This window comes from Pituophis catenifer, unplaced genomic scaffold, assembly GCF_029215685.1.
Source record: "Pituophis catenifer annectens isolate HBS135680 unplaced genomic scaffold, rPitCat1.0.hap2 SCAF_2, whole genome shotgun sequence".
In the NCBI taxonomy this organism is placed as follows: Eukaryota; Metazoa; Chordata; class Lepidosauria; order Squamata; family Colubridae; genus Pituophis; species Pituophis catenifer.
In genome coordinates, this window is record NW_027256882.1 from 248,032,333 (window position 1) to 248,050,953 (window position 18,621).

Below are 18,621 nucleotides of genomic sequence, written 5' to 3' on the forward strand. Positions count from 1 at the left end.
CGCGGGGAAGAAACTGGTCGTTGCAAATAAAAAAAGAAAAGAAAAGAAAGAAAAGGAGAGGAAAAAAAGTGGGCGTGACTATTTAAAGACCCCCCCTCCCCTTTCCCTTTCCTTCCTCCTCTTTGGCAGTGTTGACTTCTGCTCCTCCAATCCTGGCTGCTCCTCGCGGTCCCTGCCTGCCAGCCGCTGCATTCGACTTTTCTTTCATTTGCTTGGCGGACTGGGGAGAGAGGCGCTCCCCCGCTTCCTTCCACTCCCGCCGCGGCGATTTCTGAGAGCGGGGAGCCCTCCGGCAAGCCCCGGCAAGCTTTCTCCCCCCTCCCCTACATCACCCTGCCTTTCCCGCTCGCCCTCTGATGTAGGCGGCTGCGGGGTTTCCTCGACCTCTTCTCCCCCCCTTCCGCCCCCCGTTTTATTTTAATCCCACCGCCGCCTCCCTCTTTCGCAAAGTTGACATTCCAGGGACTCGGACCTCGCTTCGCTCCTGGAGCCACTTGGCGAAGCTTGAAGGAGAGACCGCCTGCTCCCACCTCCCGGGGAGCGGAAAAGCTGCTTCCTCGCCCTCCCAACGAAAGAAGCCCCGAGAGCTGGAAGACGTCCTTTCTCCCACTTTCCGCTTCTCATCCTCTCTTTTCCGAGCACCCCTTCCAGAAGCGAGTCGGTTGGGATTGCAAACTCCTCTCGATCCTCTCTCCCCTTTTTCCGCCGCCGGTTCTGGGTCCGTGGATTCCGGCCGGGTTTTCCTCCATCCGTCAGCCAAAGAAGAGGAACGGAGCATCCCTCCCAGAGCGAGCCAGACGCTTCAACTCCGGCCTCCCTCAGCAGCAGCAGAAGCTCGAGATAAGCGAGGCCGAGCGGCCGTCTGCTGCCTCCTCGGAAGCTTTGCCGCAGCAGCTCCTTCTCCCCGCGCCGGCCTCCTTCTTCGCTCCCTCTGACCCCTTCGCGCCAAAAGGCGGAAAGAAGAAAGTCCCAGAGAGGGAGAACGCGGGGCGGGGGGAGAGCAGCCCTTTGCGAGGGGAGGGGAAGCCAGGACGGCGGAGCCGCCCATACCAGCGCTGGACGGGGGCAGGGCCGGTGCATGTCTCGCCTTAGGCTCCACACAGGACTCGCCGCTGTGAATGAGCGCCTCCCGCCTTCTCCTTCGCCGCCGCCGCCGCCGCCTGCTGCTGCTGCTGCTGCCCGGCTAGTCGCCCAGCTCCCCCTATCGGGGCACTCAGGCTCCCTCCTAAGGATCTCTCGTCGGGACCGGCTTTTTTTCGGCGGGGATCTCCTCAAGCCTCCTCGTTTCCCTTGTACTTTTCTCTTTGTGTGTGTCCTGTGACTTTCTGTGGTTCGTCCTTCCTTCCTTCTTTTTCTTTTTCTTTCCTTCTCCACCTCCTCCGCTTCTTTCGGTGTTTTCCTTTGTTCTTGTCCTTGTTTTTTTTTTTTTTTTTTGAAAAGACGCACACGCGCTCGCAGCCTCTCTGTCTACCACTTCGCCGTGTCTTGTGGCGGGGAGTGATGTTCCACGTGGAGATGTTGACGCTGGTCTTTCTGCTCCTCTGGACGTGCGTCTTCAGCCAAGATCCCAGCTCCAAAACGGTGGCCGATCGCTATGCCGTCTACTGGAACAGCACCAATCCCAGGTAAGGAAGGAAGACGGCGCACTTTTTAGCACCGGCGCAGTCTTGAGGGGTTTGGCACGGCAGCATTGTCTGGGGCTCCGGTGCTTCATTTAAAGGGGTGCTTCGGGGAAACGGACAAACGAGACCTCTCTTTCGGACGCTCCCAGCGGCTTTGCCCCCTCAAGTACGCGTAAGTGGGTGTCGAGGGGTGGGTGGGTGAGGGGGACACTTATTTGTAAAAAGAGAGCAAACTTTTTCTCGTAGCCGTCAGCCCGGGTAGCTCTCAAAGGCATCGCCTTGGACCTCGCTTCTCTTGCTTACTCCAGCTAATTTCCTTCCCCCTAATGACCTATTTGTACGGCCGGCAAAAATCTCTTCTTTAGATCATCCGTAACCTGCCGGTAAATCACTCGCGAAAGCGAATATAGGTTGGGACTCGAAAGGTCCTGAAAGGGCGTCCGCGCGCGCCTGAGCGCGCGATCCTGTGGAGGGCCGGTTGTTTGGTTATTTTTCTGCTTGATGGGTAACAAATGTTACCAGGGGGAGAAAAAAAAAAAATCACGCTCGGGAAATTTTGAAGAGGCAACGCAGTTAGAATTACCGCGGCGCTCTGAGATTATGTCAGTCTGAAGTGTGTTTAGGTTTAAAATATTAAGCTGTGTTTATATTTGTAGTCGCCCTGGGCTGCTGCGGGGAGACTCCAGTTACACCTAACACCTGTTCTGAATGCTCTAGAAAGCAGAACTGTTGCTCTTCCTCCTGGGGTTCAGTTTTCTCTTTGTTTAACAGGGTTAGTCTGGAGTAAACTGTTTAAGTCAGACTAAAGGAATAAAGAGAACCTCCTCCTGCCTTCCCCAAGGTTTTCGGTGCTTTCAGATGATCCTTGGTCTTGAAGGCTTTCCACAGCAGAATGACTCATGCTGTCAAGAGTATGCATTCACGTGCAGTAGTAGTTGGTGATGTTCTCACAGGGCAAAAGTAAAGTGTCCTGTCTGTAAGCTGATGATTTCATGGTGATTTAGCATCATTTGCCAGTGTATGAAATCAAGGTTATTTCGCTATTGAATATATATGCTTTATGTCACTGAACAAAACATCCTCAATATAAAATGTTCAGTTGACATTGTGTAAAAACAACTTTTCTGTTGCTTCTTTGTTTTCTTTGCTTAAAAGAAAAACAATGTTTCTTAATTCTCCTGTAACAATTCCACAGTGAATCATGCAATTGAATTAGAAAGTTCTTTTAGGGGTCTGCTTACCCCTGGCATTTTTCTTGTTTTTCACTAGCTGATAATAGCAATCCTTCCATTGCTGTTTGTGCATAAATAAGGCACCTGAATGTTGTGTCAGCTTGTTAAAATGCAAAGAAATTGTTCAAATCCACTTCAGTAGGATTTTTGTTTTGCTTTTCTTAAACCTTATTGGACTACTCTACGTTTATGGATGTTTTTACCTTACGTTAGCTTTGTGCTATGGATTCAGAATACTGTAGCATATTGATTCTATTATTGTTGTAGGTAATGTTTTAAAATAGTTTGGTAGTGCTTGCCAAAAACTGTTTTACTGTGTTTGATGGTAGAGAGAAAGTAGACATTGCCAAAGTAAAAAAGAAAAGGTAAAAACTGTTTGTTTTTAAGTACATCAAGTTTAGCTGGCAGTTCATCAAGTTAATTTAATGTATTGTTTTAAGTAAAACAATCCTTGAGGATTAGCAATGAATAGTGTTCCTGTAAGTTAATTTCCTTGATAGTTACTGTTGTACTTCCAAACCTTGGTACATCTTCCCATCTTATTAAAAAAAACGTAGCCAAAAATATTTCAACTAAAATCAGACAATTTTGTAAAGATAGAGAGCTCTGGGAGAATTTGTCTTTTTTTGAATTATATTATAGAATAAAAGTAACATGCTGAAATATGCATTTGTTAAAGGTGGTGAAATAATAAACTGAATTTGCTCACTTTGCTTGTGAAAGCGGAAATGTTTGCTGCTTTGAATTTGACCAAATGACTTGCACATGTTGCTCCTTTGCTTAAATCAAAGCACAGTATTAAATGTTTTGTTTCTCTGCCTGTTGTGGTATCAATTAAACATGTAATGTAGTGCAGTACTTCAATATAAATAATCCCTAGGACAGTGAGGTCAGAACTTGAACATTTAAACCAATGAACCCAGAAACCAGTTGTATAAGTGAATACCTTTTTTATGACTGCAAAGAAACAGACATGTACATATGTATTTTAAAATACCAGAAAGTAGTGGGTTATAGAACTTTATCAAAGTAACATGTGGTTGATGGAGTGATACATTTCCTACCATATTGCTGTATTAAAATGTATGAACTAGATTTTCTGGTCTTAAATAGAATAGGATGAAATTATATATTTTTGCCATATTTGTTCATTCATTTGACCTACTACAAGGCTTTTTTAAAGACAAATTCTAGAATTTAATACATTTTCACAATTTATGTTTTATCATTGGAAGTTCAAAGCCCATAGCCTAATTCATCATTGGAGTTTTAATTAACATGAGAGATATTACTTGACTTTATATCTTTTGATTCTTATATTGTTATAATACTCTTCTATGAGGGCTTACTAGTTAAGCTAGAGTGATACATGGGGATTTATCTTTGAGTAAATATTCATAGTACTGAATTGTGAAATTGAAGGCCATAAAAGAGTTAGGATATTGTGAATTAATTTGAATGAAAAAAGTTCCTAAAAGGAAAGAAAGTTTATGTAGAGATTTCTATAATAATTTCTGAGTTTATAATGCACTTCTAATTTGTTTACACAAATTTTATATACAGTTAATATACAGAATTAGATACAATAATTTAAATTAGATACATAGTCTTATGAGATTTAAATGAGTGCTCATTTACATTTTAATTAATTAAAAATAAAATAATGCTTTGCTTAAAAATAAATTATACAAATATATGTAAAAATTGATAAAATTTTATTCTGAAGTACATTTGATTATATTTTAAAAACTATGTTATGAATACAAGTCAAGTATTGAAGAAATTATGACTAGATTTGTAATATTGCTAGATGCACTGATTATGAATTAAAATAAGTTTATTCTTCAAGAGTATTCACAGTTCTTAGTACTTAAATGGGTTACATCATTTGTGCTATGAAATATTTGAAAAGTCTTTTAAAGCTACAGTTGGCATAATAGAGGTACTGTTAAGGATCATATGTGGACCTTAAACTTTAAAAACTTTGTACTAATGTCTATGACTTGGGAGTCTAGATTTATATATTGTACGTAGAACATCTGAATTCTATTTTCAGTTCTTCTAAAGAGATAAGTTTGATAATTTTCAGTATTGAAATCTATTTTCCTGGATATTGTGTTTCTAGATTAGATATTTTTTCAAAACTTGCAAATGCAGAAATGTTTTGAGAGTATTTTACAGAAATGTATTCATAATTTCATCAAGAATCTTTAAAAAAAGTATGCATATAGTTAGTCTTTTCATTTATATAGTTAATCATATTAAAATGAAACATGTACGAAACCTAGAGCCATTTAAGTATTTTCAGAGCAATATATGGACATGGCTAAATGTAAAAAAGATATTCCTATGTACTAGAATGATACTATTAACATGCAGTACATTCCTGTGCATGTTTACTAGAAATCTCTCCCTCAAGGGGTTTTAGTCACATATAATAATGTAATATTAGCTATAGATTCATTAATAGTAGTTATCACTACAATTGATTAGAGATGTGAAAAGGAATATGGAAGCATAAAATGAATCGTTCATCCTCAGACTGCTCTTCCTGTTATAGATATGTTAAAAAGAGATTCAAAGATGACCACAAAGCTATAATAATGAATGTTCTTGTGAATTGTTTGTCAGTGAACTTAATTAGACTTAAATATATTATTATATAGAGACTGTACCTATACTTCATTGTATTAGGAACTTTAAACTGAGTATGACCAAGCAGGCTACTTAGAATTATAACTTTCAATAAATTTCATGCTACATTAAAAGTGCTTAGTTCTTCATAATGAAAGGTTATTCATAGTGATAATATCTTAGTGCATGTATTTTTTCTGAATTTTGGATATCATTTAAAGTTCGTGACTTAACATCTTGAAATCCTGTATAGATAAGCAGATTACTTAAGTAGTTTTGTTCCACAATGGTGTAGAAATTGCCCCTAGAAATAAATACCTGCACAATTGTAGTGTTATTTAAACATGCTTTTAATTTATTTTTATTTAATAAGAATATAAAACTTTATTTAATAAAATAATTTTATTTTTAATAAAAGATCAGTAATTTTATTTCAGGCTTTCACAGCATAAAATATTGGCAATTAAAAGCTATGAGACAGATCTCCAGCCCAGTGAATATCCGATGATTAGAAGTGTACAGGAAAAAAATTCAGAAGTACATTACATACTATTTAGCTGGTCTGAAAAGTGTTCTCTATATACAGTGATTATCAATACAGTCTAGCCTTTTGCTTTAGACATTATCCATTCAGTAGCTACATAGACTTTTCCATTCATCAGTAAAAGTAAAGGAAAGGCTCAGCCTTCCATCCTTCCAAGGTAGGTAAAATGAGGACTGGATTGTGGGGGCAATAAGCTGACTTTGTATAAAAAAGAATGCCGCTTAGGGGGGGCCAAAAAGCCCTACTAAACAGGTATATACAAAAGTATGAAGGTGCTTAACGCATTGTAAGCCGCCCTGACTCTCCAGAGAAGGGCGGCATATAAATCGAACCAATAAATACACAAATAAATAAATAAACAAACAAACAAACAAACAAACAAACAAACAAACACACCTCTACTTTTACAAATATTATTTATGGATGTGTTCTAGAATTTAGGACATGATGGCCTGTTTTATTGTTAGAGATAGGTAGATAACGTTGTTCCTTACAAATTATTTCCCTTCTTCTTGAAGATCTGCCAGTTCTGAAACAAATAGAATAAGTCCAACAGACATCCTGGGTTTTGTGCCTGTGTTGACTTGATGAGATGAATGTACACACAAGCACACAGGTGCTGACAATAAGGTTAGGGTGGGAAAAATGTTGAGAGTAGTTGCCTAGTTCTCGTCATACTCATACTTTTTAATTACACTGTAAAATATTTTACATTTTTGTTTAGAAACTAACAAAAGTTAAAAAAAGTATAATGATTTTGCTGTTTGTGTTCAATGAGAAAACTAAGCATTTCCTGTTACAATCGATAGATCTGAGTTTATAGTTTGGCTTCAGCAGGCCTTATATTATAAATTATAATTATTACTGATTATGCATTTTGCCTCCATAGATTATTATCCAATACGTAATAAAGTATGTTCCTCGAAATAAAGATTACTTAATTAAAGCTAAGAATGATCAGATCTTATCCTTATAAGCTGATTATATTGTTTTGCATAGTCAAATGCTTTATTTTTATTAGTTTTCATTGAATTATTGTTCAGTGCAAACTAATGTTACAGTAGCAAAGTTTGTTTTGTCAGCAATATAGTGCAATTATAAATCTTTTATCTTGTACATTTTATTCTAGTCTGTATGTTCTATCTTGTAGCTCTAAGTTGTAAATGTTAGTTTTATTCAGTCTAGGTTGCTGACTTACAATAAAGAATTTAAATATTTGAATATTACAACAACAAACAAATCAAACTAAACTCCTATATTAAACATGTTACTTTCCAACTTTTAGATTATTAAACCATTTTTCCAGCATTACAATTCTAGTGAGGCATATGCCTTTGAGAGCAGTTTCTTTGTGTGTGTGTGTGTGTGTGTGTGTGTGTGTGTGTGTGTGTGCATATATTTCTTCCATTTATGTTCAAATCTGTAGTTATTCAGAAATTAAATGTCAAATTTATAAGACAAATGTTTTTGAAACCACTTTCTGCTGACCTTAGAGCTATTGATTTATCACCCAAATGTAACACTCACCACATTCAATATTTCTTGTAGCTAGTCTTAAACTTGGGTATGATTCATACCCATTATTCTAAAAGCCACTAGAGATAGACTGTGATTTTAAACAATTGCAAAACTAAGTCTATATTTTCTTCTTATAAAGCAAAAAAAAAAAAAGGACAGTGACACTAAGGACCATTGCTAATTAGAATATACCTTGTACTGAAGAAGGTGATTTTGTAGCTAGTGCTGCATTAATCATGTAAATATAATGAGGTGTTTGGCTTGATTGCCAAAGAGATCATCTGTATATTTGATAGTTTATAGATCAGGGAAAATGCCCTGTGAAATTTCAATCATGTGGGAAAATGTGATCAAGTCTAAAAATGTTATTAATAAACACAGAAAATAAAAACTTGGTTCTCATTCTTGTGACTAAAATACATTGTCCTCAGTGCCTATGTGCTGCTTGTATATTTCTGTAAGCAGAACAGAGTGGAGAAAAATGGGTTAGGTAAGAAACAAAGCCATATATATCGCTTAATTTTTAAAAAAACCGAACAGTTCACTGACATATATTTAAATTGTATATGGTTGTGGTCATATTCAATGTGTAAATGGGTATACTTGGCTGAGCTGCTCCGGCACTCCAAACTTTTCTGCATTCTCCAGTTACAACTATAACATACGTACAAGAACTGTTCAGAGTGCAAATTCTGTTTTTAATCTGCAATAACTATGCATCTTGTGAGCAATACCTTCCAATTCTTTCTGACTCTAGCCCTAATTCTTAAAAAAAGAAAATTCAGAGTAATATGCCAACATATAAATGAAAAACTGTACAAGAAAATTGCCTACTAATACTTTCTTTCAAACAGTTTTTTTTTTAAAAAAGTATTTTTGTATGTGATAAATCTCAAACTGCTCCATTATTTATTTATTTATTAAATTTATATTCCACCTAATTTGCCATCGAGAGCAACTTAGCACATTTATACATCCATTTGTAAATGTACAAATTGTTCCGGCAAAGAATTGTGTTACTAATCCATTGATTCCATTTCTAAGGGTAGTTTTCATCTACTAATTTATTTGTGGTAAATTATTAAATTTTTGAATTTAGTTTATTAAGAGTAACAAAAAGGGATGGAAATACAGCAAATGATATATTTAATATTTCATATCAAATCCTAAACTATTGTAGATGAATAAGACTCAAAATGCTGTTATATTTTTTATATAAATAAAATAATGTTCTTTCAAGGATCCCAGAAAATATTTCTGCAGACAAAACTATAGCGATGAAGCTTACTTTGTACATTTTATTTTTCTGTCACTTAAGAACTTAGTTTTTGATTAGAAATGTGGCTTTAACCCGCTTTTTTACTTATATTCACATTGCTATATATTATGCCAGTGAACTAGGCCTACTTTTTAATGCCAAATGAACATTAAAAATTATAAAATATTGGTAATAAAATAAAATTTATTTTACAATCCATTTCTAGTCAGATTTGTTTGCTCAGTAAATTTAACACCCATTTCATTGAATGTTTATAGGTTGAAATATGATTCAGATGAACAATATCTGAAATTGGGATTTAATTTGATGTATATTAAATTACATAGGGTGGGGAAGACAATTTTTGCCAGTTTTTTCTGTCCCCAGATCTTTAGATTATCGGTAGGTGTTGGTCAATGATGTTGAAGAGGAATGAGAAATTTGTGAAAAGCCTTCTGTTTTCTTCAGCCAAAGCTTCTGTTGCATTCAATATTCTCTATTATGAAAGATGCACATTTTAGACCTACCAGTTTTAGAATTGTTGAAAGTTTTATAATCTCTTATATGCATGTGCCACCAACAAATAGTAATGGTTCAGATTATAATAATACTTTTTTTACATATAAAATAGTCTCTTTTCTGTATTTTTAATTTAAAGCATTCTAAATTTTGATATACATTCACAGGGAATGAATACATAAAAATAGATAGATTGATAATAAATAGATACATAAACAGATACCATAGTCTCTTGAGAATGAAGGATGCCAATGCAAAACAGATACAAACTACTCATACTGTATCAAAAGCCCCTATAAACCAATCAAAATATTTTCTTAATATATATTTTCAGAGAAAAGGAATGTTCATAGGTCATGTATCAAGCACGAAAATACTTAGAACAAAATGGCAACCAATTAGTACTTTTAATATAATTTAGATAACAACTGATGAATACATCTAAATATATATTGAAGATAGTTTTTTTACTTTAAATTTCAAGATGTTCAGTTGACCGCTATGTCAAAAAGTGGTGTTTGTAAATCCTGTAATTGGAAATTGTGGTATATAATGCTAAAATGTTTCAAAGAAGGATTACCTATTTTGTGAGTAAAGTAAAATGTACATTTGAAAGTTTCCAATTAAGGTGAAACCGTTTTTCAATTAATTTGGAAAGCTACCCTACAAATTATTATTAGAAATAGTTTTAACAAAGGTAAGTTAATGACAAAATATGTCATTGGTATCACTTTTGTCTAAAAAAAATCCTATACATTTCTCACACTCATAGGAAAAATAGTATCTGGTAACAAGTGAGTTTAAGAATGCAGGATTTATTTATATAATACTTTTTGTAAAGAGGGATTAGTTTGAAAGCAATGACCTGAAACATAAGTAAAAAAAATTTTTTTTTGCTTTGCATTGACACAAAAAATGCCATCAAGTTTTAATTCTGTATCTGTTTAGATGGGAGTAACACAATGAAATTTATGATTGCACACTTACAAATGGACCAATGTAAAGTTGTACTCTAAATGAAGGCTTGCATATCCTTATGAATATGATTTGGAAGAAGGGCGTTGGAATTTGGGATTACGCAGCATCTCTTTGCTATAATTTCAAGCAACTTGAGTTTTTTCATGCTTTGTCATGGAGCTTTAAAAAATTCACTTGTTAAAATTTTATGTGACTCCAGAAAACATCTTTTTTTGTATGTTGTATGAAAATATATATATTGCTTTATTTATCAGCAGAGAGATACTGTGCCTGCATAAGCGCTGAAATATTTCTTCCAAATCAAACCAAAAAATGGCAAACTATATCATCCATCCATCCATCCATCCATCCATTCTCCACCCAATTCAACCAAGTGACTGATCGTAAATTCTAAAATTATATAAAAAAAATAAAAATAATAAAGCAATATTCAGTACCACAAATTTTTGTTTGTTCCTAACCATGTTAGAATTCTAGGGCAGTTCGTGAAAGAAAACTTTTGTAGAATAATTACATTTATTGGTGAAAACAAGAATTCATAATATTTACAAGAAAAAGTATTTGTTGCTTTGTTTCATATATTTTGTCAAAAAAAATTGAAATTTTTGGAAACTGATACCAGTTTTTTGTCCATATGCGTGCATTTATATTTTGTTAAATGCATTTATTATTGGTAAATTCATTCAAATCAGACAAGCCAAGAACATTTCCATGCAAGGCAACATCATTCTTTATTTGTTTACTCTTGTTGGTTCAGTGCATTTTGCCATTCTTTAGCAGCTTGGCTTATTAAAAATTAGTGATCCATCACTAAGAGGAATACAGTAGTAGTGTTGCTTCTTAGAGGAATTTTGTGCCAAGCAACAAGAAATAATAGCAATACAAGAGCTGCCAAAAGTGTGCCTTCTAATTCCTAATTAGGCAACAACTAGAAGAACTGACATTGTAGGAAGAGGCAGTTTCTTCTACATATCGAATAAAAAATACAGAAAAGGAAACAAAAGGAAGATAATAGTCAAGTATTAGCTACCACTGTTTACAAGACTTTTCCATCAGTTCAGTCCGAAAAGCAGAATAGATTTTGGGGTTTATAAAATAATGGTTAGTGATGCTTTCAGTTACTCAAACATATTAATAAGCAACAGCTTCAGCAAAACATAAGGACGAAAGATATAGTCCTTTCTTCCCAATTATGTGAGCAATGGCGTATGAAAGTAAAGCAACATATCAATATTTCTGCTAGCCAGGGTTGCCAATAACTCCTGGCACAGACTTTATCGTAGTTGTGATGGCATAATTAGCACATTTTCTTAATATATACAGCAGGAAAGGCAAACGTTACAACTGTCGTGGGAATTTAAAAAAAAATCCCTATTACGCTGCTAGTATTTTTGTTTGGCATTTAAGAAAAAAATCCAAGATAGAATACATATACATTTTATTTGGCTGAATTTTTAAAAAAGAAAAAAAAAGTCATATGATCTACAGTTTCTAGTTATTTATGTATTTAGTCAGACTTGTATAGAATCTAGGTATATTACAGGTCAAATAAAGATATGACACTGAAAAACAATCTATATTAAAATGAAACAATAATCAAAACATTGAATCATCCATTCCCATATATCTTCCTAACTAATCAACCACTGCATGGCATAACATTATTCCTGGAAAGTTCTGCAGATGAGCAGCATTTAACTACTTTTTTGTATGTAATAGGGACCTTGCACCTTGATTTGGGGATGCAAGTTAGACCAACCTGTCTGTTTCTGAGGTTCCACTCTACCTATTTCTCTTAGTTAGAAACTCTCAGTAGTCCCCACTTTTAATTGATACTATTGGATGAGTAAAGTTTAATCAGAGTAGTTGGACACAAAGATATTGTGGACCCAACCCATTTAAGATATTACAAGGACTATCACCAATACCTAGAATAAGTTGATAACTGGTGCAGCTCCCTGTATAGAGGTATTAGATGACTCTGCCAACTTCTAACTGATAACAGTAGCTGTTTTCTTCTTCAGTTGCAGAATCAGAGTGGCCTTTGTTTTTTAATCAAATTATGGTAATTTTTGAATGATAACTTAATGGTATTTTCTTCTCTACTTGTATCAAGTCAATTATACTCTCTACTTTATTTATAAATATACAAATATATACTTTAATCTCATAGCTGTGAAGAAGTCGCATTTAATTCTGAGGGCTGAACTAAAAGGTTGCTTAGTTTAGAGCATGCAATTGCAAATTGTTTTTTGCTTATCACAATTCTGGAATGTTGGCATCCATGTAATACATGCAGTCTTACAGTTCATGCATGTAAGAGACTGTCTTCTTCTTTCCACCACACAGAATTATATTCCTTTCAGTTTTAGTAGGCTTTTGAGTAACCTTCGATATATGCTGAACGTTTGAAAGATGTGTTTTGGAACGCACCATTCATACAATGCAGCTATTTTAACGTTCTTGTAGCAATTCTATCTCTTTCCATGTATGTTGTAAAGGATTGCACTGTAATATTTTTACATATTACTGAAACAGTTACAATCCTTAATTAAATGTTTATCTATTATCCCTTTAGCTAAGCCCAATTTTTTTGGTATCTGCTTATTTAAGATAAAAAAAGTCTTATTTATTTTAATGGAACTTACTTTTGCATTGTTATATATCAGATTCAGACAATATATCCATGTATCGGGCGATTCATTTTATTTTCCAGCTGCAGGCTTTATGCAATATGAAATATCAGCATAAGGGGCCAGTGTGACTTGTGTTTGTATGTCGATCGCTGATTTTCTGGGTGTAAAGATTGCTGTTGTAGAAAAATAGGTAGGAAAATAAAATCCCGAAACATCCAGAGTCTTTTACATTTTCGCCATATGAAATGTTATTTTGTAATTGAACTCTTTAATTCCAAAGGTCAGATACCGGCAGAACAATATTTGTATGCACATAGGAATTTAGCTATATTTTTGGTAATAAAATAAATCATTTGCATAAATTCACTTAATACATTTTTATCTTCTATTTTAATTATTGACCGCTACATTTATTATGTTTCTTACCTAAAATCTTTTTTGCAAAAGGTTATATTATATATAATAAACGTGCTAATCTCTGACATACTATATTACAACAAATCATTCATTTTGCTTCAACAGATTAACAGAATTATTTTCTATAGCTAAGTCTATAACTATGTCTATAGCTAAGTAACTGTTTTGGGTATGTGCAAGTTTTAAATCCCAAAATAAATCCATTAGCAGTATGAAATAAGTAATCAGTGAAAACATAAACAAGTTGGGATTTTTATAAGCTTAACATTGAAATCCTAGGCATGTTTAAGCAAAACAAATTCCTATTGTTTTCAAATGAGATTCACTTTCTAGTAAACATGTTTAGAATTTCAACCCATTTTAACTGCTTCCACATTGCAGACATTATATGAAAACAACACCAGTTAAATCAGCTAAGTTTTTGTATAAATTTGGTTTGCATTTGGAAAGTTATTTGTTAAAATAAATAACTGTTCTGATCACATGGACAATATGAGATCTAACATTTTAAAACTGGTGTTTTGACAATACAGATTAAGGACTTTTGTAATTGCAAATTGGATACGTAACAGAGTCTCCCTTAGAATACATAGGTATTTTTTAAAAAATGCAAACTGAGCTAATAGGGATTGAAATCCATGCCATGATTTAAAATAGCCTTCGCATGATAAGATTTGATCTGGATTATATTTTCCATACTTAAATTTGAATTGAGAAAAATATGCAGTTGCACTTTATAAACAAAAAGCAATATTTAGTTTGACCTTAATCTATTTGTTGCAAGCCTAAAACACTAGAAAGTATTTTTAATTAAAAATAAACAAATATATTATATATTTTACAATATACCATTTTGGTACCATGCCCTTATGTATGTAACTCCAAAATTTGATACCAAATCAAACGATATAAGAAAATGTTGAGGATGACATGGAATATATGAGGAGTATATGATTTATATACTTCAATTTTTATCATCTTCTAAATTGGGATTGACATTGCTGAAATTGTTCTGTGAAAAATTGGTGCAATTGCTGTATAATAGCACTGGATTTTGATAAGAAAATAATAATTTAAAAAAATCTGATGTATTAAGCCTTGAATAAGATTTGGATAAATGTTTATAAAGCTCCCAAGTTCACAAGTGAACAAAGCCTCAATGCTCAAAATTATTTTTTCCTGTATTCATTTCAACAAAAAAGAAAAGAAAAACCATGGGCATTGATTGCCAAAAGGTTGCAAAAGCAATTCTGAAGGGAATAATTTTGCACATTTTTTCCCTTTTTGTTCAATAACCATTTATTTACCAAAAAATAAATAAGGTGTAGAATTTGTACTGGAAGCTAGTGCTCTTCAGTGCATAGCATGGGAAGTGCTTTGTATTTTCTAAAAATTAAGATAGCAAAATGGAGTACAGTAGAAAGTCTGTGAGCTACCATAATAACTCAAAATAGGATATGACTCAATTTTTAAAAAGCTGATTTAATGTAATCATATAGTCATCCCTGACAGCCTTCACTATTAATAACTAAAAAGCACTGTGCAGAAGAGGGATATTTTTAATGTATGTATGCATTTATTTATTTATTTGCTGCTAGGTCTGGTAATCAGCTTGTTTTATAATACTAATATATCTAAATTATCCCTTCACCTTAAGGAATAAATATTGCATATTGCATATTTGGGCCTAAATTATAATTGCGGCTATTGAACAAATAATACAGTAATTATTTTATGATGAAAATTATATAGTATGCTATCAAATGATTTCTTATGTCACATACTGTAAAATAATTCTCAAGATATTGAAATTAAGGAATTCTTAAATACTACTTTACATTATTAAATAAAGAAATAGTTCATAATTAAGTGATTTCTTTCTTATTTTCCAGTACCTAAGCCAATATTAATTTCAAGAGGGATTTTGCACTAATATGGGGATCGGTTAATCAGTTGCATGCTGATAAACTAATTAATGTTTAGGTGAATATTGGTTTTTACCTTCTTACCTAGTGAAGGTGTTTTTCAAATAATTAAAAAATTCACAACACTTCTTAAAAAAGAAAAGTGCAGGTGAAGAATTTATTACGTTAGATCCATTAATCTTGAAATTATTCCTTTACCATTGATAGCTGGTACAGAGTTGAAGTTGTAAGTTCTTGAGATCTTTGATTTCAGGTATGCTCAATTCAGAAAAGACCTGAATTTTTCAATAACTTTAGTGCATAGACACACAGATTAAATAGAAGTATTGCTTTCCATTATGTTGGCAAAGCATAATTTTCAGAAAGTTTTGATATGCCTAATATTAAAAACTCTAAGGTTTAAATGTTCCTGTACCTCTTTCTTTTGATTCTCCAAAACTGAGTAGCCTAAAAGGGATATTTGAGCATCTCTCAATGCCTTTAATAATTATAAAACCCAGCCCCATGAATTACAATCCTTTTTAGTTCTGACTGTAATATTAATTTATTTATTGTTGTAGCGGATTAATTTATTTGGATTTCTGCAATCTCAGAACAATGTGAAAATTATACAGATTAAATTGTATAGAATTTAAAGCACATTCTTTTTAATGGGATAAGATATTTCAAGGCATGGGCTGGATAATTTGACGAACTGCCTCTCCCCAAATATTTCTATCTCGTATCTACTTGGGAATGTCGCCTGACAGTGCCCAGGAAATAAAACAAAACAATTTCTGATGTGACTTCTTTCTTCGGAACATCTTCCTCCTTCTGGAGATTAGGTTGACCCTGAGCCTGCTTACTTTTCACGAGGCTTAAATACACGATTCTGTCACTAAGCTTGGAGATTTGGATCTGTAATAGAGCCTGTACAAGAGTTGTATTAATTGCTATTGCTATTTTTTTGTTCCCTAGCTGCTGATTGAATTTGTATGCTTTTTATATTGTATTTTTGCTTTTATATGATTTTTAATACTTATTATTGCCCAGAGGCATGCATTTGAGATAGGTGGCTGTGTACATTGAAATAATAAATGTTAAATGAATTTCTGATAAAATAAAATTTTCACAATTTTGCCAGATGATTTGTTTTAACATTTGACTTCTTTAGTAACTTTATAGCATTTTCTTATAATTAGACTTTCATCCCCAGTAAAATATATAACATATTCAGTTAGTAGGCTATTATATAAAGGATATGTATCCAGTTTTTCTCTATATCCACATATTACTTGTGTTATTCCTATGCATTTATAAGAGTAATATTATGTTCATATTTTAGATGAATTGTTCAAGGTCATTTCTTCTATAAACTTTGGCAGTTTGGTATTTTAACCTTTTTGGCAAAGTTCCCTAATAAAAATAATTATTTAATAATTATTTAATTTATTTATATTATCATTGGAATAATTACCTAAATCATCCATTTCATTGTGTTCTCCCCCCCCTTTTTTATCCTACCCTTATTTTTTTCCTGTACCTTTTTCTTCATTGGTGATTTGTCTATATTCCGTTTATATTTTTGGTTAAAATAAGATATATTAATCTTAGATCTAATTGTATATTCTGCTTGAGGGTATTTGCTTACCAAATCTAAACTGCTGCAAAATACTGACAGGATCTGTGAGCTAAATTCTTTTCAAATATATCTTCAACTATTTAAAAAGCCAATTGTTTTTCCTTAGTCACACACCACAGCCAAGATTGAAGTGTGCATCTGTTAGGAAAAAGTAATGGTGGACATAAAACACTGAACACAGTTGAATTCCATTCTACTCTATTGAAAAGAAATGGATGTCAGCATTATGAAGGGTAATAACTTATTCTACACTTTTGAAACTTTGAATGCTTTAGAAATAGATTACTCTTTCTGTAATGGAATAGAAATATGTATATAAATTTGTGACCTACCTCACAAGAGGCAGTTTCTCATGATGAAGAATCAGAGATAGGAAAATTGAAGAATAACCTGGAAGAATGCACGAGAATGATATACCCTCTTCCCATCCCATAAACAACAGGCTGTCACAGCCTATCCTTTAGAAAAGCTATTAAGACCTACCCAAAAGCTGTTTTCTCCAAAAGACAAGTTTCTTTGGGTTTTTTTTTCTTTGAAAATACTTTGCTTCTCATCCAACAAGTTTCTTCAGTTGTAACTGGTGGGAAAGAAAAAAACCCCAAGAAAGTCCAGTTGCCTTTTGGAAAAAGCACCTTTTGACAACCATGACCTGGATGATTGAGAAACTGCATAGACTGTTTAGACCTGTTTTTTTCCACAGGCATTTGGGTCCAATTGAGTGATTTCCACTTTTGATTTATTTATTTATTTATTTTGTCGCATTTCTATGCTGCCCAACTCCCAAGGGACTCTGGGTGGCTTACAACAAAGAATAAAACAATGCGAACAATCCCATAAAAAATGTTAAAGAAAAACATTAAAACATTAAAAACGTTAAAACATATGCACTTCAATTTGTGGCCGGGTCTTGCAAGATCATTATAACGAGATCAGTGGCCCCAGGCCTGCCGGAAGAGCCAGGCCTTCACCGCTTTGCAGAAGGCCAATAGGGTGGGGGTGGTCCGGACCTCAGGAGGTAATTGGTTCCAGAGATTGTTTCATTATTGTGCCAAAATAGTAAAGATTTTGGGAGAAGGAATACTTTTTCTGCTTCCCCTTATCACATATAATCTATATTGTTATCTAGCTGCCCTTATCACATTAAAAAAAATAAACAGTTTTATTCTCTGGTTTGCAGTATTTTCTATAGTTGCAATCTTACATTGACAGTACCATTTGTCTTTTAGTTCAGCTCATTCATAGAATATTAACATAAAAGAATTACTTTTCTACTGTATTTATTTAAAGGAGCATGTTGTGTGTATGAAATTGATTTGTGTTTAATAAATGTAGTGGAGATACACATAATAACTATACATTGATCTTTTTCAATTGTACATTTGAGTATTTCTAATCATGTTCATGCATAAACAAGTACTGATAAAGAAATCATCTTGAAGTGATAAAACGTAGAACTCTAGTTAGTTTTTATTCTGCTTAAAATAATACTTTGACTTAATGTTAACACAGCTTCCTAAGGTGAAATATTAAGTACTATTTGTATAAAGCGTGAAAAATTACAGTATTCCAAACCATGAATGTTTTTATACAATATTGTATATGGCTTATTAGTTATCTTGATTATATTGTGGTCTAGTTGCTTTTCTTCATTAACAAAACATAAAAACATGGAATGAATTGAATTTATTGTTGAAATCAGCTAGATTTAAATAGACTA

General features: G+C 33.7%; 1 protein-coding gene across 2 annotated transcripts in view; it reads left to right on the plus strand.

Annotated features, from left to right (window-relative positions):
• Nucleotides 1-1,500: 1,500 nt before the first annotated feature.
• Nucleotides 1,501-18,621, plus strand: part of EFNA5 (ephrin A5) — a 195,581-nt gene continuing 178,460 nt past the window's right edge. For both annotated transcript variants that reach the window (XM_070935736.1, XM_070935737.1), the window contains exon 1: nucleotides 1,501-1,625. In XM_070935736.1, coding sequence (XP_070791837.1) covers nucleotides 1,501-1,625 — 125 coding nt within the window. The remainder of the gene's footprint in view (nucleotides 1,626-18,621) is intronic.